Source organism: Geospiza fortis, unplaced genomic scaffold (assembly GCF_000277835.1).
Source record: "Geospiza fortis unplaced genomic scaffold, GeoFor_1.0 scaffold162, whole genome shotgun sequence".
In the NCBI taxonomy this organism is placed as follows: Eukaryota; Metazoa; Chordata; class Aves; order Passeriformes; family Thraupidae; genus Geospiza; species Geospiza fortis.
Window position 1 is genome coordinate 5,845,040 of NW_005054316.1, and position 18,461 is coordinate 5,863,500.

Genomic DNA, 18,461 nt, shown 5'->3' on the forward strand with positions numbered 1-18,461 from the left:
ATGCAAGGCAGAGGCAGTGGAAGAGGGAGAGAAAACTAACCATACATTTTAAACTTAAAGGCAGCAAATTGGGGATCTGATGTTAACACTCAGGAGGAGAGTCAGGATAGCTGTACTATCCTATAACAGAGGGTGAAATACATCCTCTCTGCATTAAAGAAAATAGTTTTGAACAGAGGCTTCCCCACTCCCACAGGGTGCCTTTTCCACTGTCCCCTTCTTCAGCCAGCTTTGCAGACAGGGAAAGGCATTTAGAAAAGGGCAGGTCTGGTTTACTACTTAATATCAAGTTCAGCCTCTGCACAGAGCTCCCTGTGTTAAAAGTCACAGCTCCAAAAAGATGCACACACAGACAATATCTCATGATAGTGTGATTTACAAAATGTGGGAGCAATCTTGAGAAGGGTGTTAGTGGAGTCCCGCCTGCCTTAGGAAGGCAGAGGGCAGAGGGCAGAAGGGAGAAGGGAAACTCTTTGAGCTCCCTTCTGGAGCAGGAATTCATGACTGATAGCAAAGGTAGCTGCCGTGATTCCAGCCTCTCTCCTCTCCTAGATGACAGCAATGCAATATAAGCAGCAGGACATGTCTTCCTTCCTTGATTAGGGTCAAGCTCCCATCTGAATTCCCACTGCTGCTTTAATGACTTTGTTATTTCTGGTCTTACTTTACCAACTCTAAGAGCAGACCCTCCCTTTCCTTCTCCCTCTTGGAGGAAACCAAGCTGTGCAAGAGCAGCAGTAGTTGTGGAGAAAGGAATCGGAGAATTGCTTTTTAGGAAGGACAAATTGCTGAGAAGTCTAGTAGGGGTGTGTATCCTATACTACAGGACTGGTGAGAAAGTACATGGATTGTGGGAAGGAGAGAGATTTAGTTTTTGTCTCATCCCACTCCAAATAGAGCCCCAAACTCCCCATTCTCCTCTGAAGTTCCAGGTGTCCCTGCTGCACCCCTGAAGCCAGGTATCTGCCCTGTTTCATCCTCCTCTCCCCTGTGCTCAGAACCATTTTGCCCATGCTACTGGTCTGGAGCAGGCTTTTGGTGGCTGCTTGGGCCATATTTTCAGTATTGTTACTGAGAGAAATAATTTATAAACACACTGTATCTTTAGTATTAAGGTAAAGACACTTGGGCTGCTTTTGTAAAAGGCACTGGACACAGAGGAAGGGTCTGAGAGCATCAAGGGCAGTGTGACGGCTGACTGCAGTGACCCTGAACGCTGATTGTTCATTGCAGTGAGTTGGATTGTACCTGCCATAACAGCTGCTGAAGAGCTTTTAGCAGAATCAGGACAGCAATACTGTCAAAAGAGATTTTAGAAAGCACCACTTCATGTTCTTCACAATGATACTTCACACCCAGAAACCTGGGTCTTGGATGTGCCTCAGCTGATGGGATACAACTGCTTCAGCAGTGTTTTGCTAAATCACAGAATCAATTAGGTTGGAAAAAACCTCTGAGTTCATTGATTCCAACCTATGACTGAATGTCTTTGTCACTGCCCACCTGGACAGTCACTGGTGCATAGTAATCTGTGTGCTGAATTAGTCCAGAGTCTCCTGGTAATGTCCCTTACCCAGGCTCAAGCAAGGAGCAGACTCCCCTGTGGTATGAGTCTGGTTGACATACAGGACACTCAGTTCCCCTCAGAAGCAAGGCACCCACAACATCCACCCTTCTTTTATTACCTGTAGTTGTTATCTGGCTGTCCCTCTGGCTGACTGCACTGATCTGGGACAGCCCCAGACAGAGCTGCTTCTCCACTGTCGTCTGCCTGACCCTCGGGATCCAAGGCTTCACATCTATTCTGTAAGGGCCCCTGGGAAGGCAAGGGAAGCCAGCAGGGAATACTTCTGCCTCCTTGAGCAGGGACCTGTTTCCATTTCCCTGCTTTTAAGTCTCCTCCTTCAGCTTGATGGTAAGAGTCAGAGCTCCTCAGACTCCTGCTGATCTTCCATTCACTGCATTTCTCTCAGGGATGGAAGGGTGCAATTCTATGAGTCTACATCTCTTTTGCATTCTCTGATACTTCTCAGCCTCCCCACCTCCTCTTCAAGCTCTGCCACAGGCTGAGCAGGTCATCCACCTGTTCACAGCGCATGCAGGGGTCTTTCCCACTATCCTGCAGCACCTAACTCAGACGCTCCCCGCAGCCAGAGGCCTGGATATTCACACGCTTCTTGAGGAGCTCTGCTCTGACTAGTTAATTGTGAGGTTGGGAAGGGGTAGTATAGGACAAAGATAATAAAATCTGCTTTTATTAATCCCCATAATTTATTCCTGAAAGCAATTACTGTTTGCAGAGTTAATACCATGAGCATGCATTTTAGTGTTCCATGTTTTTCTAGAGGAGCGTTTTGTAGTTCTGCTAAGTTTGTACTTTGGAAGCTGATGGGAATTCATCATGGGCACCTGCTGGTGGGGCCAGGTGTTGAACTGCATCTTGAGTGTTCCAGAAAAGCAGGGGAATTCTTCTCCTGTAGTGTATAAACTGCGACACTAGCTGCTCCTTTCTTTCTGTCAGACTATATATTCAATGTCCATTATGCTCTCAAAGGTTTGCTGAGGCTCCCCGACAGAGGGACATGGAGTTTTGTAGGAAGCAAGCTGTTGGCCATGCTGCACACTCCATCAGACAAGCTTTGGTAAGCAAACACAGTCACACTTGTCTTGTCCTGGAAGCAGATTTGCTAAACTGTAATTTGTGGGCCAGTAAAGGCCTATATTAATATGAGAATTCAAATTCCAGGGAAGCTGATAAACTCTTATAACAAAATACGTGCTGAATATCATCTGGGAGTTGCCCATAACTGGAGCTCTTTTTCTGATTAAAAAAGTGACAGAATATGACAGTACAAAAAACTTGGGACAACAAATTCTTCTGATTCTTCTGCAGTTATATTCCAGGGTAACAGCTGTAGAGAATCAGAAATCTGCCAGCTTTTGCAGTACTTTGAGAAAGCTCTTCCTGTTCTTTAGGGCTCCCTGCTGTTGGAAGCTTTGCTATTCCCTGGTCACTAGACACAAGACCAAAGGGCAGAGCCCCTTAGGGGAATCAGAAAAGTAGAGCTAACCATCAGTGTGTTGAAGTGAGATACTGTTTTGTTATAGAAAAGAGAATAATATAAGCAGTTCCTTTAGGAGAGTACTGCTGGTTAGGGGGGATTTTGTTTATTTTTTTAAAATATGTTGAAAAATCTTATTACTCTTTCACCTATTCAGAGCAGGAAAAATGGCTTGCAAATGTGAGAGGGTGGGCCTTTGGCCTGTTCCTAGCACTGCTTCAACAGCAATTTGGAGAGTTTTCACTAGGGTCTATAAGCTCGGTGCTAGAGTCGAGTGATGATTGTGCATCTTGTTTTACTAGGACAAGCAACCATTGACTGAGAGAAAAACTCCAACATTAACACCTGCTGTGTTAGCCCTTCTGGAGAGAGTACAAAAAGAGAAACATAAGCCAGGCAAAGAGTTCATTTAGTTATATTTATGTGTTTCTTATAACAAATCCCGACGCATTTGAGGTGGGGGAGGCGTTTTTAAAGCAGATCCTAGGCTTTGGAATCCTGTTTTCTGATAGAATAATGTAGAATTATAAAGTTTGACTTTTTTTGCTGGGCTTTTTTTTTTTTTATGCAAGTCTCGACATGAAATCCTGAACTTATTTCTGCACAACACTTGCTATAACTGAGAAAGGACAAAAAATTCCAAGGGGATGTTTTTGGCAGTGAATGGCTTTCCTGGTCATTATCTTGATCCCTTGTGTGGACTGTATGCACAGAGATTTTCATTTGGGTCCTCAAGAGGGACCTCAAGAGTTAGAGGCCCTCAAGCAGAAGTATCTATATAGACCTAAAATAGAGAGTCTGGCTTTGAGGTTCTTTTTCCCCATAAAGAACTCCATAACCTTTACTCTTCAACTTTGAGATTTATTCCATCCTTTTTACCTTAAGTCCATTTAGATGAGGTACAGAGCTTTGCGTGTTGTTTTTTCCAAATGCCCTAGAAGATTCAGCTTTAAAATTAACCACTATATCACCACTTCCTAAAATAGTTCCCTCTAAGCAGGATACCACATAATATGTTATCTAGGAACCATTGCTACTGGTAATCTGTATCAGTCTATGGTTAGAAGATTTTTTAAAAAGTTATTTTAAAGGTTATTTGTAGTATAACCTGTGAATTATAATACACACTGATCCTTGTATCAGTATCTTTGATCCCTGTATTTCTAAGGTTTGAGAATTTATGTAGATTATCATGTTTTATGGCAAGTAAATTTCAAAAATAATGATCTGCAGAGACCTCTTCAGAAACACCGAAGAAAACAAAAAAATCTAGGAGTGTATCTGCTGGGAAAAGATCCTCAGGAAAGTCTGGGTAAGAAATTATTATTCTTTTTTATTTCAATATTACAATGTAAAAATAACTTGTTTGCTTTGGTTATGTAGAATATCCTGTTGCAGTGTTTGCAGTATGAGCTCCTTTGTGTTAATTGAAGTAATCAGTTTCGCTGAAACCTGTTGCAGAGCTCCTCAGGGCCCCAGTGTAGGCTGCTGAGAATACTAATTTTGGTGTTGAATGGTCTTTGATTTGGAACAGCCCCATCCCAAGCAGGCAGTGACTGTGCTCTGCTGTAGCAGATATCTTGAGAGGATTTGCTACTCAATAGTGCAAATCTCTCCAGCAGATATTGTGCACTTGCAATGTGCTCCCATTGCCCAAGTGTGGAAGATGCAAGCATTCATTTCAGTAACAACTATGTCAGGATGACAGTGTGGAGGTTCTTCCTTCTCCTTAATGTTTTGTCTCCCAGACCCTGGTTGGTGCTCCTGCTCCTCAGACCATGCAGTCACTGGGATTCCCATCTCTGGACATGCCAAGCCATGTCAGAGCAGCAAGAAGCCCTTCCAGCACTTATTTAAGGTGGTTGCGGTGCTGTTGCTCAAGAGGATGGCTCAAATGGTCAGCATCTTGCACCCCTCTGAAATGTATACAACTGCAGAACATGAGTCCTTAGCAGGAAATATGGCCAAGAATGATTCCCTGTAGCTGGCAACATATTTTGAGCCTGGGAGAGACATTTGTGAGAGTCCTTGGAGCATGGGATGAAAGGAATGTGCACAAAACAGTTGCAGAGACTCACAGTCAGAGTTGTTGCAGGTTCCTCTGTGCGCAGTTTTGCTGTCCTTGGTTGCTGCTGGTCAGTGGCTGGATCCCTCAGCTGTGGGAAAGACTGCAATGGGCAGGGGAGTGTCCAGTCCACAGTGCCATTATCAGCTCTACCCACCTCCTTGACTTTGCCAGCTACAGGAACTGCTCTCAGTACCCAGTGGTGTCACCTGTGTTGCCTGGGACCATGCTAACAGCATAGTAACTCCTCTGGTTATCACACAGGGTCTTGCAGGGTCCCACCAACAGGGATCTATTGATACCATCACCATTCTCAAGGTTTAGTTACTGAATTCTGAAACCTGGGGCTTGACACCTCCTTTCCCTAGGGATACTGGCTAGTCCAGGTATCACTGGGGTTGTAGTTGCAGCCAGTTTGCAGAGGTCTGGAACAGCCACTGCCCCCAGCAGGTCCCTGGGACAGACATCCACACTCACATCTGAAATAGAGGACAGTGGAACTGTGAAAATGATGGGTCTAGGTGAGCTTGCAGGTGCTGGGTGTGGCCAACTGCTGCTGCATTTTCTGTAAAACTTGAGCTTTGCCAAGTGCTTTACAGAGCACTTTGGGCAGGTGAGAAACCAGTTTCAGAGCTACCCATGAGCCTTTTTTAGCTGAGAAAGGAGATATGAGAAACTGGCTTTGAGTGGTGCAAATAAATGGTCTCATCCCTAATGTGCCTGGAAATGGTTTCCAGGATGAGCTGCTCCATCACCTTCCCACAAATACAGATTTAATCTTCTTGGAGAAAATAGAGTAAAATATAAAAGCTCTTTCTATAATAAGAAATAGCAAGTATATGGCTTATTGCTGCTTCTAGACCACAAGCGGACAACAGAAGATAAGAGTGATGGGTCGGCAAGGATGTGTTAAGGCTTTCTGCTGACACATTACGGAAGATATTAAGCAGTGCAGTTTTTCAGCACCAGTTCCCCCTGAAATGCTACAGCTACCAATAAAATAACCAAACTACAATTCATTGGCTCAGGTTTGATTTGGGCTTTTTCTCTCTAGGCTACAAATCTTACAATGCTATCCTGTTTGAAGTTGTGAGATTATCTGCATCCGCTGCCAAGATTTAATTAAATGATTGCCTAGAGGGATGGACATTACCAGCAGTTCATTCAATGGCTTTAACAAAATGTAGGAAGATGCATGTGATTTTCTTTTTCTTTGCCCTAATGCTTTGATATATTGAACAAGACAAGTGGACATTGTGGAACTTCATGTGAATATTTAATAGAATCTTCCAGTAAACAATAAATGATAGTGATTGATACACAAGAAATGGCCATGTATGCTGTGCATTTCTTCAAAGCACTTTGAGTTCAGACTAAAACCATACTCATTCTGGCATTAAACATTTTGATTGCTTTTAAAAATTCATCAACAAGATAGAAATGTTGTAGAGGTATATCCCTTCTTATTATTTTGGTCACTTGATCCACTGTCAGCCTTGGATCACCATAAAGTTTCAGTGATGCAACAAGTAGGGGCTTTTTAGCCCAGTAATTTTCAGTAAGGCTTTAAATTAAAATCCATAAGGAATTTTCTTACTTATTAAATGCTCATTAAGTAAATGAAGATGAAAAGTAGTTGGACATGGCAGTAATAAATACCATATTTTAAACAGTTTAATTGAACTAAGACTAGCTAATAATGATTAGATGGATACAGAAAGGATGACACTTGAAGCAACTGTAACTCCTAGAGCTAGAAAAAGCAGGCATGACAGTAGCCCCAGTATATTAAAGCAGTGCTGCTCAGCCTTTCTTTCAGTCCAGGAAGAAGACGGAAAAAAACCCAAACCCATTCCAAACTATACTGTGCAATCTTACCACAGTTCCTTTCTTTAACAACCAAATAAATGAATCCTCAAATTTAGAGCAAGTTTTACTGTATTTGTTGTTGTGTGTATCTCCATTATTTACTGATTATACAAGTGTAGGATTTCATGGCATAGTTTCCAGTATCTTACAAAAAAAAAAATATATATATACATATATAAGGGCAGGAATGGTGTCTTGAGGAAAAGCATTTTAAGCATTCCACTAGAAATGAACCAATCATTAATATATGGAATGTAACACCCCAGTTCAGACTGGCTATGAAAAATTTTCTGAAAGTAACAGCAACCCATTGACTAAGGAAATGGAAAGTTCCAACAGGAAAAGTTGGTAAATAAAACTGAAGAAAAAAGAAATGAACTTGGTTTCTGATAGAGGATGGGAACTTAGCAATGGACCTACTTGTGATTACATAGAGGATGCAGTCTTTTGTTCCATGTAGTATAATTTTAGCTTCTTGACATTATTTCAGCAGGTTCAGGTCTTTTTTTCTTATTTCATAAAAAGAATGCTTTTTTTATGAGACCAAATGTTTACTAAATTTTGTTCTTTTACACTATGATTTGATTATAGTAATTCTGCTGTTTATTCACCACATACTGCTCTGCTTCTACAGGTTTTCAAGCAGAGTTCAGACAAGAGTATTTTTATCTCTACTTGAATGTGAGGTAAAATAGCCTAAGATCTCCCAGATCTCTTACCTGCTGTGCCATGGCCATGGCAGTTCTCTGCCCTTACATCCACTTCTCACATTCGGAGGAGGACTGGTCAGTGCTCGGGCTGCTGCCTTCCTCCACCATACCCACGGTGGATGTGGGGCTGCCTCTCCCCACACTGGTGCTGTCACAGCCCTGCATGAGCCAAAGGCAGTGCCACCACAGGTGTCCTGCAGCCTGAGCCTCAGCTACTGATGGCCTCGGAGAAACGCTCACAGAGGTCTCCCTAACAAACACATTCAGAAGGCCCAGTCCTGCTTACAGTATTACATGACTTGGGGCTATCTCACGTCTCTTGAGTTGCAAGAATTTTAAAACAAAACAATTTTTTTTGACAATGTAACTTTTTGAAATAGCTTGCCTTTCTTTGTCATGGGACATCATCAGCTTCTGCTACATTTATGATGCCAAGAATCTGGAAAAATAAAATTGAATGGGCTGACGGGTTTAAGCCGCATTGCACATTTAAGGTTTGCTTCTGTGCTTTACTTGCAGACACCATTGCTGTGTGCTTTTAAAATATTTTAAAATACATCAAAAGCAGTTGTTTTCTTTTTATTTGAACGAGACGGTCTTTAATCTGCAGTTACATATGCATTGGTAAGGAATGCTTATCATCTTTCCATATTTTGGAAGAGGCTGAGATCAGGCAGCAGCACCTCTCTTGGCAGCCCAGAGCTCAGGTACCATGCTCCAGGGCTGAAAGATCAGCTGGAAGAACGTGCTCAGTGTCTGCATAATGTTTGCTTCTTAACATCCCATTTAAATTCAAGGACAAGTATTTAGGTAATTACTGACACCTCTTATAAAAGCACAAACCAAAATGACAAAATGTGTATGATCAGGAAGTGCTACAAATTTTTTTTGTAGCTAAGAATTTTTTGTTGTAATTTCGTTTTTTGTGGTTTTTTACGAGTACATAAGCTTGCTTGAAGCCAAGTGAATACAATTTGCACAAACAAGGAAAAAAATACAGTTAAGTGCACACACACCCCTTTCCAAGTCCAGATGAAAAGCCTAGCTATAGAATGTGCACGTAACACTGTTTAAAATCTTTTCCCTATTCTGGAACTCATAATTTAAATAACTACTCATTGGACATGATTATGAAGTACCTGTTTGCCTCCTGCTGTTGTCATTACAGTAATGACCTTAAAATTCCTTTTGGTCTGTCTTATGTCAAAAATTTTCAAGACAAAAAATACCCCCTAGCACTGCATCTGCAGAATATATTCTTTAATGAGCTGCAATAAGACAACCCTTAATCCACATACCAATCAACTTGTAAGAATATTCAATGACATTGTACAACTACAATGATCTGTAGCCCAGTAACAGCAAAACAGGAATAATTTAAGAATGATTTTTTATTTGAAGCTCTCAGGAAATATTCCTGTGATTAATGAGGGAGAGGAGAACATGTTTGCTCCATGTTATATTAGTAATGACCATGGGATACTATGAACTCTCTTTGGATTTAATGGAAGAGTAGTTCTTGGGGTTTGAGAATTTATTCAGATTCAGAAATTCCGTGTCTGTTTCAGATGAAACAGAATCCATTAGTAACTGAGCCATCCACTAAAACCATTATGATTTTTTTGTAACTAGTTTTCTAGGCAACAAACTAAATTGTGAAGAGTTTGTTTCTTTGTTTAATAATGTCATCTACTGAAAAATGTGATCTTTATAATTTCTGCTTGTTCATGCATCAGGTGATAGGACTGTCACACCAACCCACTGTCCACAGGAATTTACCCCAGGAAACAACCAGAAGTCCCCATGGCTCTAGTCTGCAAGAAACAAAGGCTGGAGTCCAACTCCAGCAGTCCCGATGTTTCTGAGCAGAACCCCATGAGTAAAATGGCTTCAAGCATTCTCAAATTCACTAATTTCAGCTGACACTTGTAAGGCAGGTTTATAACCTGGTTTTGAACAGGGTCCAGTGTCAGCTCACACCACAGCCCCTCTGTGCATGGACCTGCCCCTGGCTCCACAGGGGTCCCACTCGGGCACAGGTTCCTCTGGACCAGGGCTGGACTTCTGTGAAAGCCCATATTTTCAGATGGTTGCAATTATTAATCATTTCCCAGACTAAACAATGGCCATTTTTATCAACAAAAGGTGAATAAAGGCCCCTTAGGTAGGATGCATTATTTTTTATTAAGTGTTGAATTAATCAAGCTGTTGACCCAGTGGGATACCATAAGCTTAAATTTAAGCAAATGCTCAAATACTTTACTAGAAAGAGAGAGAGAGAGAGAGAGAGAGAGAGAGAAGTGTCTGATGTCTTGGCAGATCCAGCTCTAATTGAAAATTAATGTTTTGTTCTAACTTGAGACAATTCACTTCCCATTCTGAGAACTGCATGTATCCAAGACAGCAGTTCTTACACAGTCATTCAGAAGTGGAAATTATTTCCAGCTCTAGGAAAAAGGCACACAGCTGAACTGCCCGCCAGAAAACAAAATCTAGTTTAACATAATCATAATAGTGATGAACTTCATTGAAGAAATTGAAACAAGGACGTAAGATTTACTCTTGGAATGATTCCGATTTAAATTAAGGATTAATAAATGTCATTAATTAAGTGCTTAACAGAAATCTATCTGATGTTGAGAAATTGTTTGTTACATTTGCCATGTGTACAAATTTGCTGTGATTTATGGCTCATTAAATTGATTTCTTTGTGATTTCCCCCCTCTTCCCAATCACCCTAAACATATTTCTCCTATTGCAGCAGCCATAGTTTTATTGTGCCTGTTATGATACTTTGCTGTCACTGAAGATAGTTATTCAGTTGTTTGCATGAAAAGAAACAAAAATATAGAGGGAGCTGAGGGAAACATGTTAGTTCTACTGTTGTCATGTGCTAAAAAACTAACAGTATGAAAAATAGAGCTTCTTGTTTATTAACATCCTGAATTTAACTACCATGTTCATAACGTGCTTTGAAAACATCTGGGGCAGTTTTCTTCAAAACAAAACAAAAACACCCCGATCCTAACAGATTTAAGTAAGAAGCACAGTCTTAAAAAAAAAAAAAAGGGGAAAAACCCACACAGGATGATGGTTACTTGAAGGCATGGTGAAAGTGAGGCAATGTTACAGAATTTGTAGTGGATGGAAAGGAGCGAGGAAGATGGTGCAGCTGGTTTATGGCCATCCCACCAGCTGCTAGCTGAAGACCTTGCTGTTGGCCAAGGCCATTCAGCCTGTGTGATGGTTCCTCTGAGCCAAACGCCATTGTGATGTCCCCAATAGTGTTCTGGTTGTCACCTGGTGGGAGCTGCCAGAAGCCCATCACATGAGTAAGATCCATGAAAGGCAGGCTGGCAGTTTCAGCTGCTGCCTCTGTCTCTTTGTGCACTGGGTACTTGTTAGTATCCCCTACAGGCCCTGAGGAAGCTTCTTCCATACTGATTTTGTGGAGAGACTGAGGTTCTGGTAATGGCAGGTCCTCAAGAAGATGCACATTGTAACCTTTAACATCCACTTTTATTGGTAGATTCTTGAGGGATCCTGTGGCAAATGAGGTAGAACTAAGGTCATATTTGTTAGGCTGATGAAGGTTCAGGTTGATAGGGACAGCTGCTGAACATGGTGTGGGAGGGACAGCCGGGAGGCTGTCTGCACAGCCCATCCTTTGCAAGTGAGGAGAAGACTCAAGAGGAAGAGCAGTTTGTAAGCTTGACTGGGAATGAAGATGTGAACAGTTGTATTCCTCTGTTTCTGAACTATTCACAATCCCATTTGGCACAGGGACCCTTTCAGGAAGAGGGGACAGCATGCTGGCATCTTCCTTCAGTCTGTATGAAAAGAGCTGGTCAAGGAGACTCACTGAGTCACCATTCTGCAACCTGCTCTTCAGCAGTTCTTGCGGATGAGTCTTCCTAGTATGGCGTGTCAAGTGGTCCTTCCGCCCGAACCTCTGGGCACAGAACTGGCACAGGAAGTCTTTGCAGCCTGTGTGAACCACCATGTGACGTCGCACATCTTTGCGGGTATAGAAGTGACGCTCGCAGTGGTCACACTTATGTTTCTTTTCCTTCATGTTGCCAGTCGGCTTCCCTGCATGACTTTTGAGGTGCTCCAACAGAACCTCAGTACCATCAAACTCTTGGGCACATACCCTACAGGTGAGGTCCCCGCTGGTGGCAGCATGAAGAGCCAAGTGTCTCTTGTAGCCTAGCTTGGTGTTGTACTTCTTGCCACACTCTTCACACTTGAAGGCCATCTTGTTGGGGTCATGAGTCTGAAGGTGATTCTTTAGATGGTCTTTCCTGTGAAAGGTCTTTTCACAGTAGCCACACTGGTGAGATTTCTGCGGAGAATGAGTGGCTGAGTGTCTAAGAGAAAAAAAAACCAAAACACACACATACAAAAAGTCATTTGTGTTCACATTTATTCTAGTACGTTTACTCTAGCAGCCTCAAAACTTGAAAACACTGGAATTCTCAAAGGAAGGCATTTTCACAACTTATCAGGTTATTAGTAAATTCTACATTTTGGGGAGGGGGAGGAAGGTGTCAATCATAAACTATAGAGCAGCTTAAAACTGCTCAACATCATCTTTTTGAGTAGTCACCATAATTAAGGGAGACTAGTTTTCTCCAATTCTATCAAAAAACAGTAATAATAAAAACTGAACCTCAGGGATTAACTGTCACTAGAACACCCCAAAGGAAAAAGCTGTGTTTTTCTCCCCCCACACCCCCAGTAGAAAAGGAATGCCTTCAGAGCTGTACCTGAGCAGTTTATATTTGGAAATGAAGGCTTTTGTGCATCCGTGCTGGGAACACTTGTAGGGACGCTCCCCTTTGTGCACATAAGTGTGGACTGTGAGCTTGTCAATGGAATCAAAAATCTTCCCACAGAGTCGGCAGGGAAAACTATCTGGCTGCTTCACTTCTTTTCCCTTCAGCAGTGAAGACCGACCATTTCTCCATTTAGGTATAAACCTTACAAGAGCACCACAAGTGCTTCCTGAGCTGGCACAGCTGAACTTTGCAGCAGAGGAACAGGAAATGGTCCCAAAGCATTGAGTAATGCTTTTGCCTAATGATGCTCCTCTCAGTTTCCCTTTGAGTTTGTTTTTTGCTTTTACAGGTCCCAATTTATTTGGTGGTCTGAACCTCGTAGGAAGGACTCGGTCTTTATGGATGCACTGGTGAGATTCCAGCAGAGCAAAAGTTGCAAAAGTGCTTCCACAGCTGGAGCATATCCAAGAGTCTACAGGCTCTTTCTGCAATGAGAACAGAGACAGGCCTTACTAAACATTCTAAGGAAGGGTCATATTCTTCTCACTCCTGTGCTTTTCTAAGACCCATCATTGTCTCTGGTGATATTTACTTCCATGTGCTACCACCTAGTTGTTCAACTGGCAATAGATTGTGTCTAGGAGTAAAAACTCAAAGGTAAGGTAAGGTTGGCTAAATACTGGTTTATATGTTTTTGTTTAGCATTTACTGTAACAGTCCTGAGTCCTTCACTTTTGTTTATCTGTGCTTACTGAATTTCAAAGTCTCTATGTTTGTTGCATTTATGAAATTACTCATAAACAGTTGTAAATTGTACTTTTATCTTTGGACTGACATAGTTTATCTGCTATTCCAGCCACACAAAAATGGGATGGGTTTCTGTACAAAAATGTAGTTTAGTCATACAGATTTCCTTGTGTCTTGGGCTGACTCCATGCTTTACCACACAGCAATGGTCAATGGCTCCAGGAGAGGCTTCCTCACTTAGCTTGACATCTGGCATTAGACTTCCATTAATTGGATAACAAACACCTTAGGTTTAGGGATCAGGGATCTCAAGCCTAGCCTGACTTAAAGCCTTTGTGTTTTTTTAGGCAGTGTATTATTTGGAAGTATTACTTCCATGGAAATAACAGCTCTATTGGATTCAGTTAAATTCACTTTAAATACTGATACTATAAAAATTCTGATAAAAACAATTACCAAAAAACTCCTATCACTGATGAAATATACTTCCAATTAATGCATGACCATGTACCTCCTCAACTTCATCTACCTTTTATGTAAGTTTCTCAAAAACTGTCCTTCTTTTCCCTTGCTCTTGAGCTAGCTTGCTCTGGAGAGCATGGTGAGGCTGTATCCAATCCCTCTTTATTTCCAAACTGAGCCTTCCTCTCTGCTAAGACTTGTGCCTGATGCTGTGGCTCTCCCTCACCCTCCTTCTGGGGAATATTCTGAACGCCTCACAAGCCTCCTTGGAACATGAATTCCTGGTTCATTTGTATTCCTGGTTCATTTGTTTCACATTCTTTCTAGATTAAGTATTGATTTTCACAGCCATGTTTTCAACACTTAACAAACTTCTCCTATCAGTTTAAGGATTTCTGCTATGATACAGAGGGGAAGGTATTTGAATTAGTAGAGAAGGGTTACTGAACAGGAAAGACTGAAATAATTAGTGGGTACTCTGGCCAATCAGTCAGAGCAAAAGAAAGGAAAATGGTGAAAAAAGTCTGAGGCTTGACAGCTTGGTTATCCAAAAATTAGTGCCCATCTTAAGTCTTTCCAATACATCAAGTGGTGCCACTTCTGACTATATCTGATGGCTCCATTGGATTACAAACACAGGACAGGAAGATCAGCCTTTCTCTGGGTAGCTGCTTGGCTAAAACTGCTAAAAGTACTCTGCGGCCTACACTTGCATTACTAGAGTTATATAAACAGAGAAAACATGTAAATAAACCATAATTTACCATGTCTAGTGATGGCTTCAATGCAGAGTAGGGCTACTTACTGCTGCTGGAGGCAAAGGAGAGACATCTGATTCTTCTTTAATGAAGACTGCAGAAGCTTCCATAAATTTGGCATAATCGGCAGCATACCATACTTTCAATTCTGTGTGGGGTTCAATTGGCTGTGAATGGAAAAACCAGCACATTTTTACTTGTGTCAATTTTCCTAAACCAAACAATAAGAAAAATAGCAGGGGCAGGGGGGTGCAGTGTTTTGACCTTTGCCAAACTGCATTTTTGACTCTGTTTAAACTATTGGTAACTTAGTTTCAAGATTCAAGCACTTTTTGAGCATCACTGCCCGCTTTCTTGATTGACACTTTCTGTTTGTAAAAGTGGAATTGTGTATGCACAGAGATTTGGGGTGGGGGGGCTGTAGCTGGAGGGATGCCTCAATGCTCATAACCTTTGCTCAGTGAGACATATTTGTCTGTAATGTTCAGACACCCATCAGTCTTTCCAAGCAATATCCCATGCCCATTCCTTGATGCCTGGAAGTCCTCTGGACACAGCACCTAACTATAGGGTACAAGAAAAGGAAAAATGCCTTGTGAAGGCGCAAGATCTTGGATGCCTCCTGGATATGTCCCACTGAGCATGGGTGCAGAGCTGATCAATATGTGCGCTGCAAGGCAAATTGGCACTTTCCCTGGGCTGCCTCTAATGTGTCAGGCTTGCTGTGAGCGTGCTTTACTGTAACTCCGCCCTCCCTCCACTGAAGCCTTCCCCCACAGGATTAAGGGAGCCCATAATCTGCAGTCTCCCATCCAGTCATGCTTGCCCAAATCTCTCCTTGGATTGGAGTATGACCTCTTCTGACAAATACTTTCAGTCAATAATATAGCAGAGAGAAAAGGAGAGGCGTGATTACACTCCCTGGCTAAAGATCTATTAGTTCTTTAAATGCAAAGGAGAAAACTAAACTTTGGGGTCATGATTTATATGACTCCCTGTACACAATTTTCTTCATCTATAATAAACACTAACATTGCTGCAACAAGGGTAGAGCCAAACTGCACTGTACTTGTAGTTTTATTTTAACTAAGATAAACACCTGCCACTAAAAAAAAAACACCCCCCCCAAAAAAAAAACCCAAAAAACCCACCAAAAACAAACAAACAAAAAAAACCAAAAAAACCCCAAAACCCAGACTAGCCCAGAAAGACAGCAGAGCAGCCGAGTCTTATTCCAGAAAACATAACATCATAAAATCCATTTATTCTGTAATATTAGTGTGGGATAAGCATGGTAGGGAAAAGACAATGTAGATTGTGCATGTAAACAGCTGAGGGGTTAATTGTGGCTTTAATGCTGAAAACTGACTTTTGTATTCCCAGGCACAACAAGCCTGCCTGCCAACCACAACCAGTGTGGGTTGGGCGTACATTTTGGTAACACCTGGCCTAAACAGAAATGGTCTGTCCAGAATTCTCCACTCAATTAAGGACATGAGGCAGAGCCACTAAGTAGGAGGATCATCATGCATTGTGAGACAAAATGTTTAAGGATGTCTTAGGACCTTGGCCTGTGACAGCTGAGACTGATCCCCACAAAAAAACTGCACAGCATGACACTGTCACTACTTTCTGCCCAGCATTCCTAGACCAGCAGCCATCTCCTTTATGGGAAGGCGAGAGCTGGTCAATGCGACTTTGAAGGGAGAGCAAGTGCATCAGTGTGTGAAACAGTCAAGTAATTCAAAAGCTCTAATCTCAGTAAAACTGACATGAAATATCGGTATCCAAATCCACTACAATTAGTCTTTTACTCTGTGCCACCAGTGACAATAAGAGAACTGCAGTGCACACATGACACTCTCCTGGGATCAGACCAACAGCAACCATGGATTATTTTTATTTCCATACCTTTTAAAGCACTTATTTCTAAGGACTGCAGCCATTAGGTCAGAAAGTAAGCTAATGGTGGTGTCAGGATGCCACTTATACGTCTGCTTTAGTAGCTGTAGTTTCATGTCACTGAAATCCCATTTCTTTGTAAAAATAGTGGGGAAAGGAGCCAATCCTACTCCTATCTTAATCTACTTTACTAAAAATGTTTTGAGAAAGTATCTTCAGAATAAGCCCAAAGCCAGCCTCACAGCATGACCAGCAGGGTGTGCCTAAGTGTAGCACAAGGCCATCGCATTCATTGATCAGGACAAAATCTGCAGGATGCCACAGCACCCTGAATGATACTGGGACTTGGGAGAAATAAAACCCAAGTAATGCCCTATGACCTACAGCACAGCAAAGGTTCCAAGACACATGCATCATCCTAGGACACTCTTTGTGTCAGTGTATGGGATGCAGCTCTCCATTAATGCCAATGTGCAGAGTTCTGCTGAAGACAGCAGAGAGCTGGTTCAATAGAATTTAAATTACACTGGAAATTTTAAGTTACTAGTTTATAACAACTACTTCTTGGAAAAGTTCATGCTTCCTAAATACAGTATTAGTAATCCTGTCAATTTTACAAGCATATAATGCATTTCAAATCAAGCTGAAATCTCAAATGATATGGACTGTATGAGAATCTCAAACACAGTTTAAATATGTCTCAGGGTAGTATATACTATTTTACATTTTTCTTTTTTTTCTTAATAATTATGTTGACATTAATCCTAGAATCAACTATACTCGATACTGTTATAAAAGACTTCAAGGGTATGAAATGTTATACTCTCATCACCACTATACAGTAAATATTTTTCTCACTGTGCAGGTTTAGCAACAAAAATGGAGTAAAAAATGTAAATACTACTATGCCACAGATATATGTGCTAATCTTGGATATGAAACTGAAATGCTGGATTTTAATTTATAGTAACTACTTTTCACTAATATTCTTTTTTTTCATTTTAATGTTGCTCACAATGATATACAAGCATTATGCTCAAGAGATAGATTTCTTTTTCCCAAGTGTGCAAAAGAGTTATTTCTGATTAAAACCAACTCTGCCTAAGAAAAGGGCCAAAACATGGAAATTGTACATGAAGATTCACTCAACACCTTGTTCCTGAGCACAGAGCAATGTGCTCAGAAAACAATATGTGTCTAGAAATGTAATAAAAGAAAGGAATTTGTTTGTTATTTCCAGAATGAAGTACTGTTGAATGTAATAATGCCAATTAATCCCACCACATACACCTACCTGGCATTAAAGAGCATTCAGTTTGAACACTATCAGCATGAATGCTTTTTATCTTCCCTCAGCTCGGTTTCTTCACTACCCACAAGAGCAAGTACACAACACCTTTTCTTGGCAAACCCCATACACTGCTTGCTTTACTACAGATTAAATGACATTAAAGTTGGTATATAAGTAATGATCCAGTTAGCAGAACATAATCAATCTGTCATTGTAAAAGAGTTAGTCCTTTAGAACCTTTGTCTATAAATTTCCTTTTGGATGACAGGTGGAGCAATGCAGGTTTAACTACCTTAACTGTTGTGAAGTAGACTTCTCCACAGTGCTGGTAAGCCACAAGGGTCTGTTCCTCTTGGTTCCGGGCTAGCCGGACAAACATCATCCAGTTTCCACAGTCCTCATTGGGAGTGTCCAGAAAGTACTTCCCTCCATCTTTCAACACCTGAAACAAAGGGGGAGAACAGGATGAATATGATAAAACCAAGTCCTGTATAGAGGCACATTAGTTTTCTTTAATTTGCAATAACAGCCATCAGTTATCTATCTTGTCTGGGTCATATGTCCCTTGAAATCATGTTTGTTTTGAAATAGATCACTCTTAATGAACACTGAGTACAACAGTGAGAAAGTGAAGAACGAATACCTGCTGAGCACCCTGCTACTAAAATAACTGTAGGCCTTTGTATGTATTTTCCATTTATAGTTCATCATTTTTATGTTATATAAAGATAATATTTAGAACTAAGTGCAGGCAGGTAGAAAGATAAGCTTTGTGCCTTAATCTACTTCCTGAGCACTCGATAATCTCAAGCCT

General features: G+C 41.3%; 1 protein-coding gene across 1 annotated transcript in view; it reads right to left on the minus strand.

Moving 5' to 3' along the window:
• Positions 1-9,079: 9,079 nt before the first annotated feature.
• PLAGL1 (PLAG1 like zinc finger 1) overlaps positions 9,080-18,461 on the minus strand; it is a 32,697-nt gene continuing 23,315 nt past the window's right edge. Inside the window, exons 5-8 of the mRNA XM_005420102.2 lie at positions 17,940-18,089; positions 14,502-14,621; positions 12,476-12,972; positions 9,080-12,076 (exon numbers count right to left, since the gene is read on the minus strand). Of these exons, the coding sequence (XP_005420159.1) occupies positions 10,801-12,076; positions 12,476-12,972; positions 14,502-14,621; positions 17,940-18,089 (2,043 nt within the window). The 3' untranslated portion in view covers positions 9,080-10,800. The remainder of the gene's footprint in view (positions 12,077-12,475; positions 12,973-14,501; positions 14,622-17,939; positions 18,090-18,461) is intronic.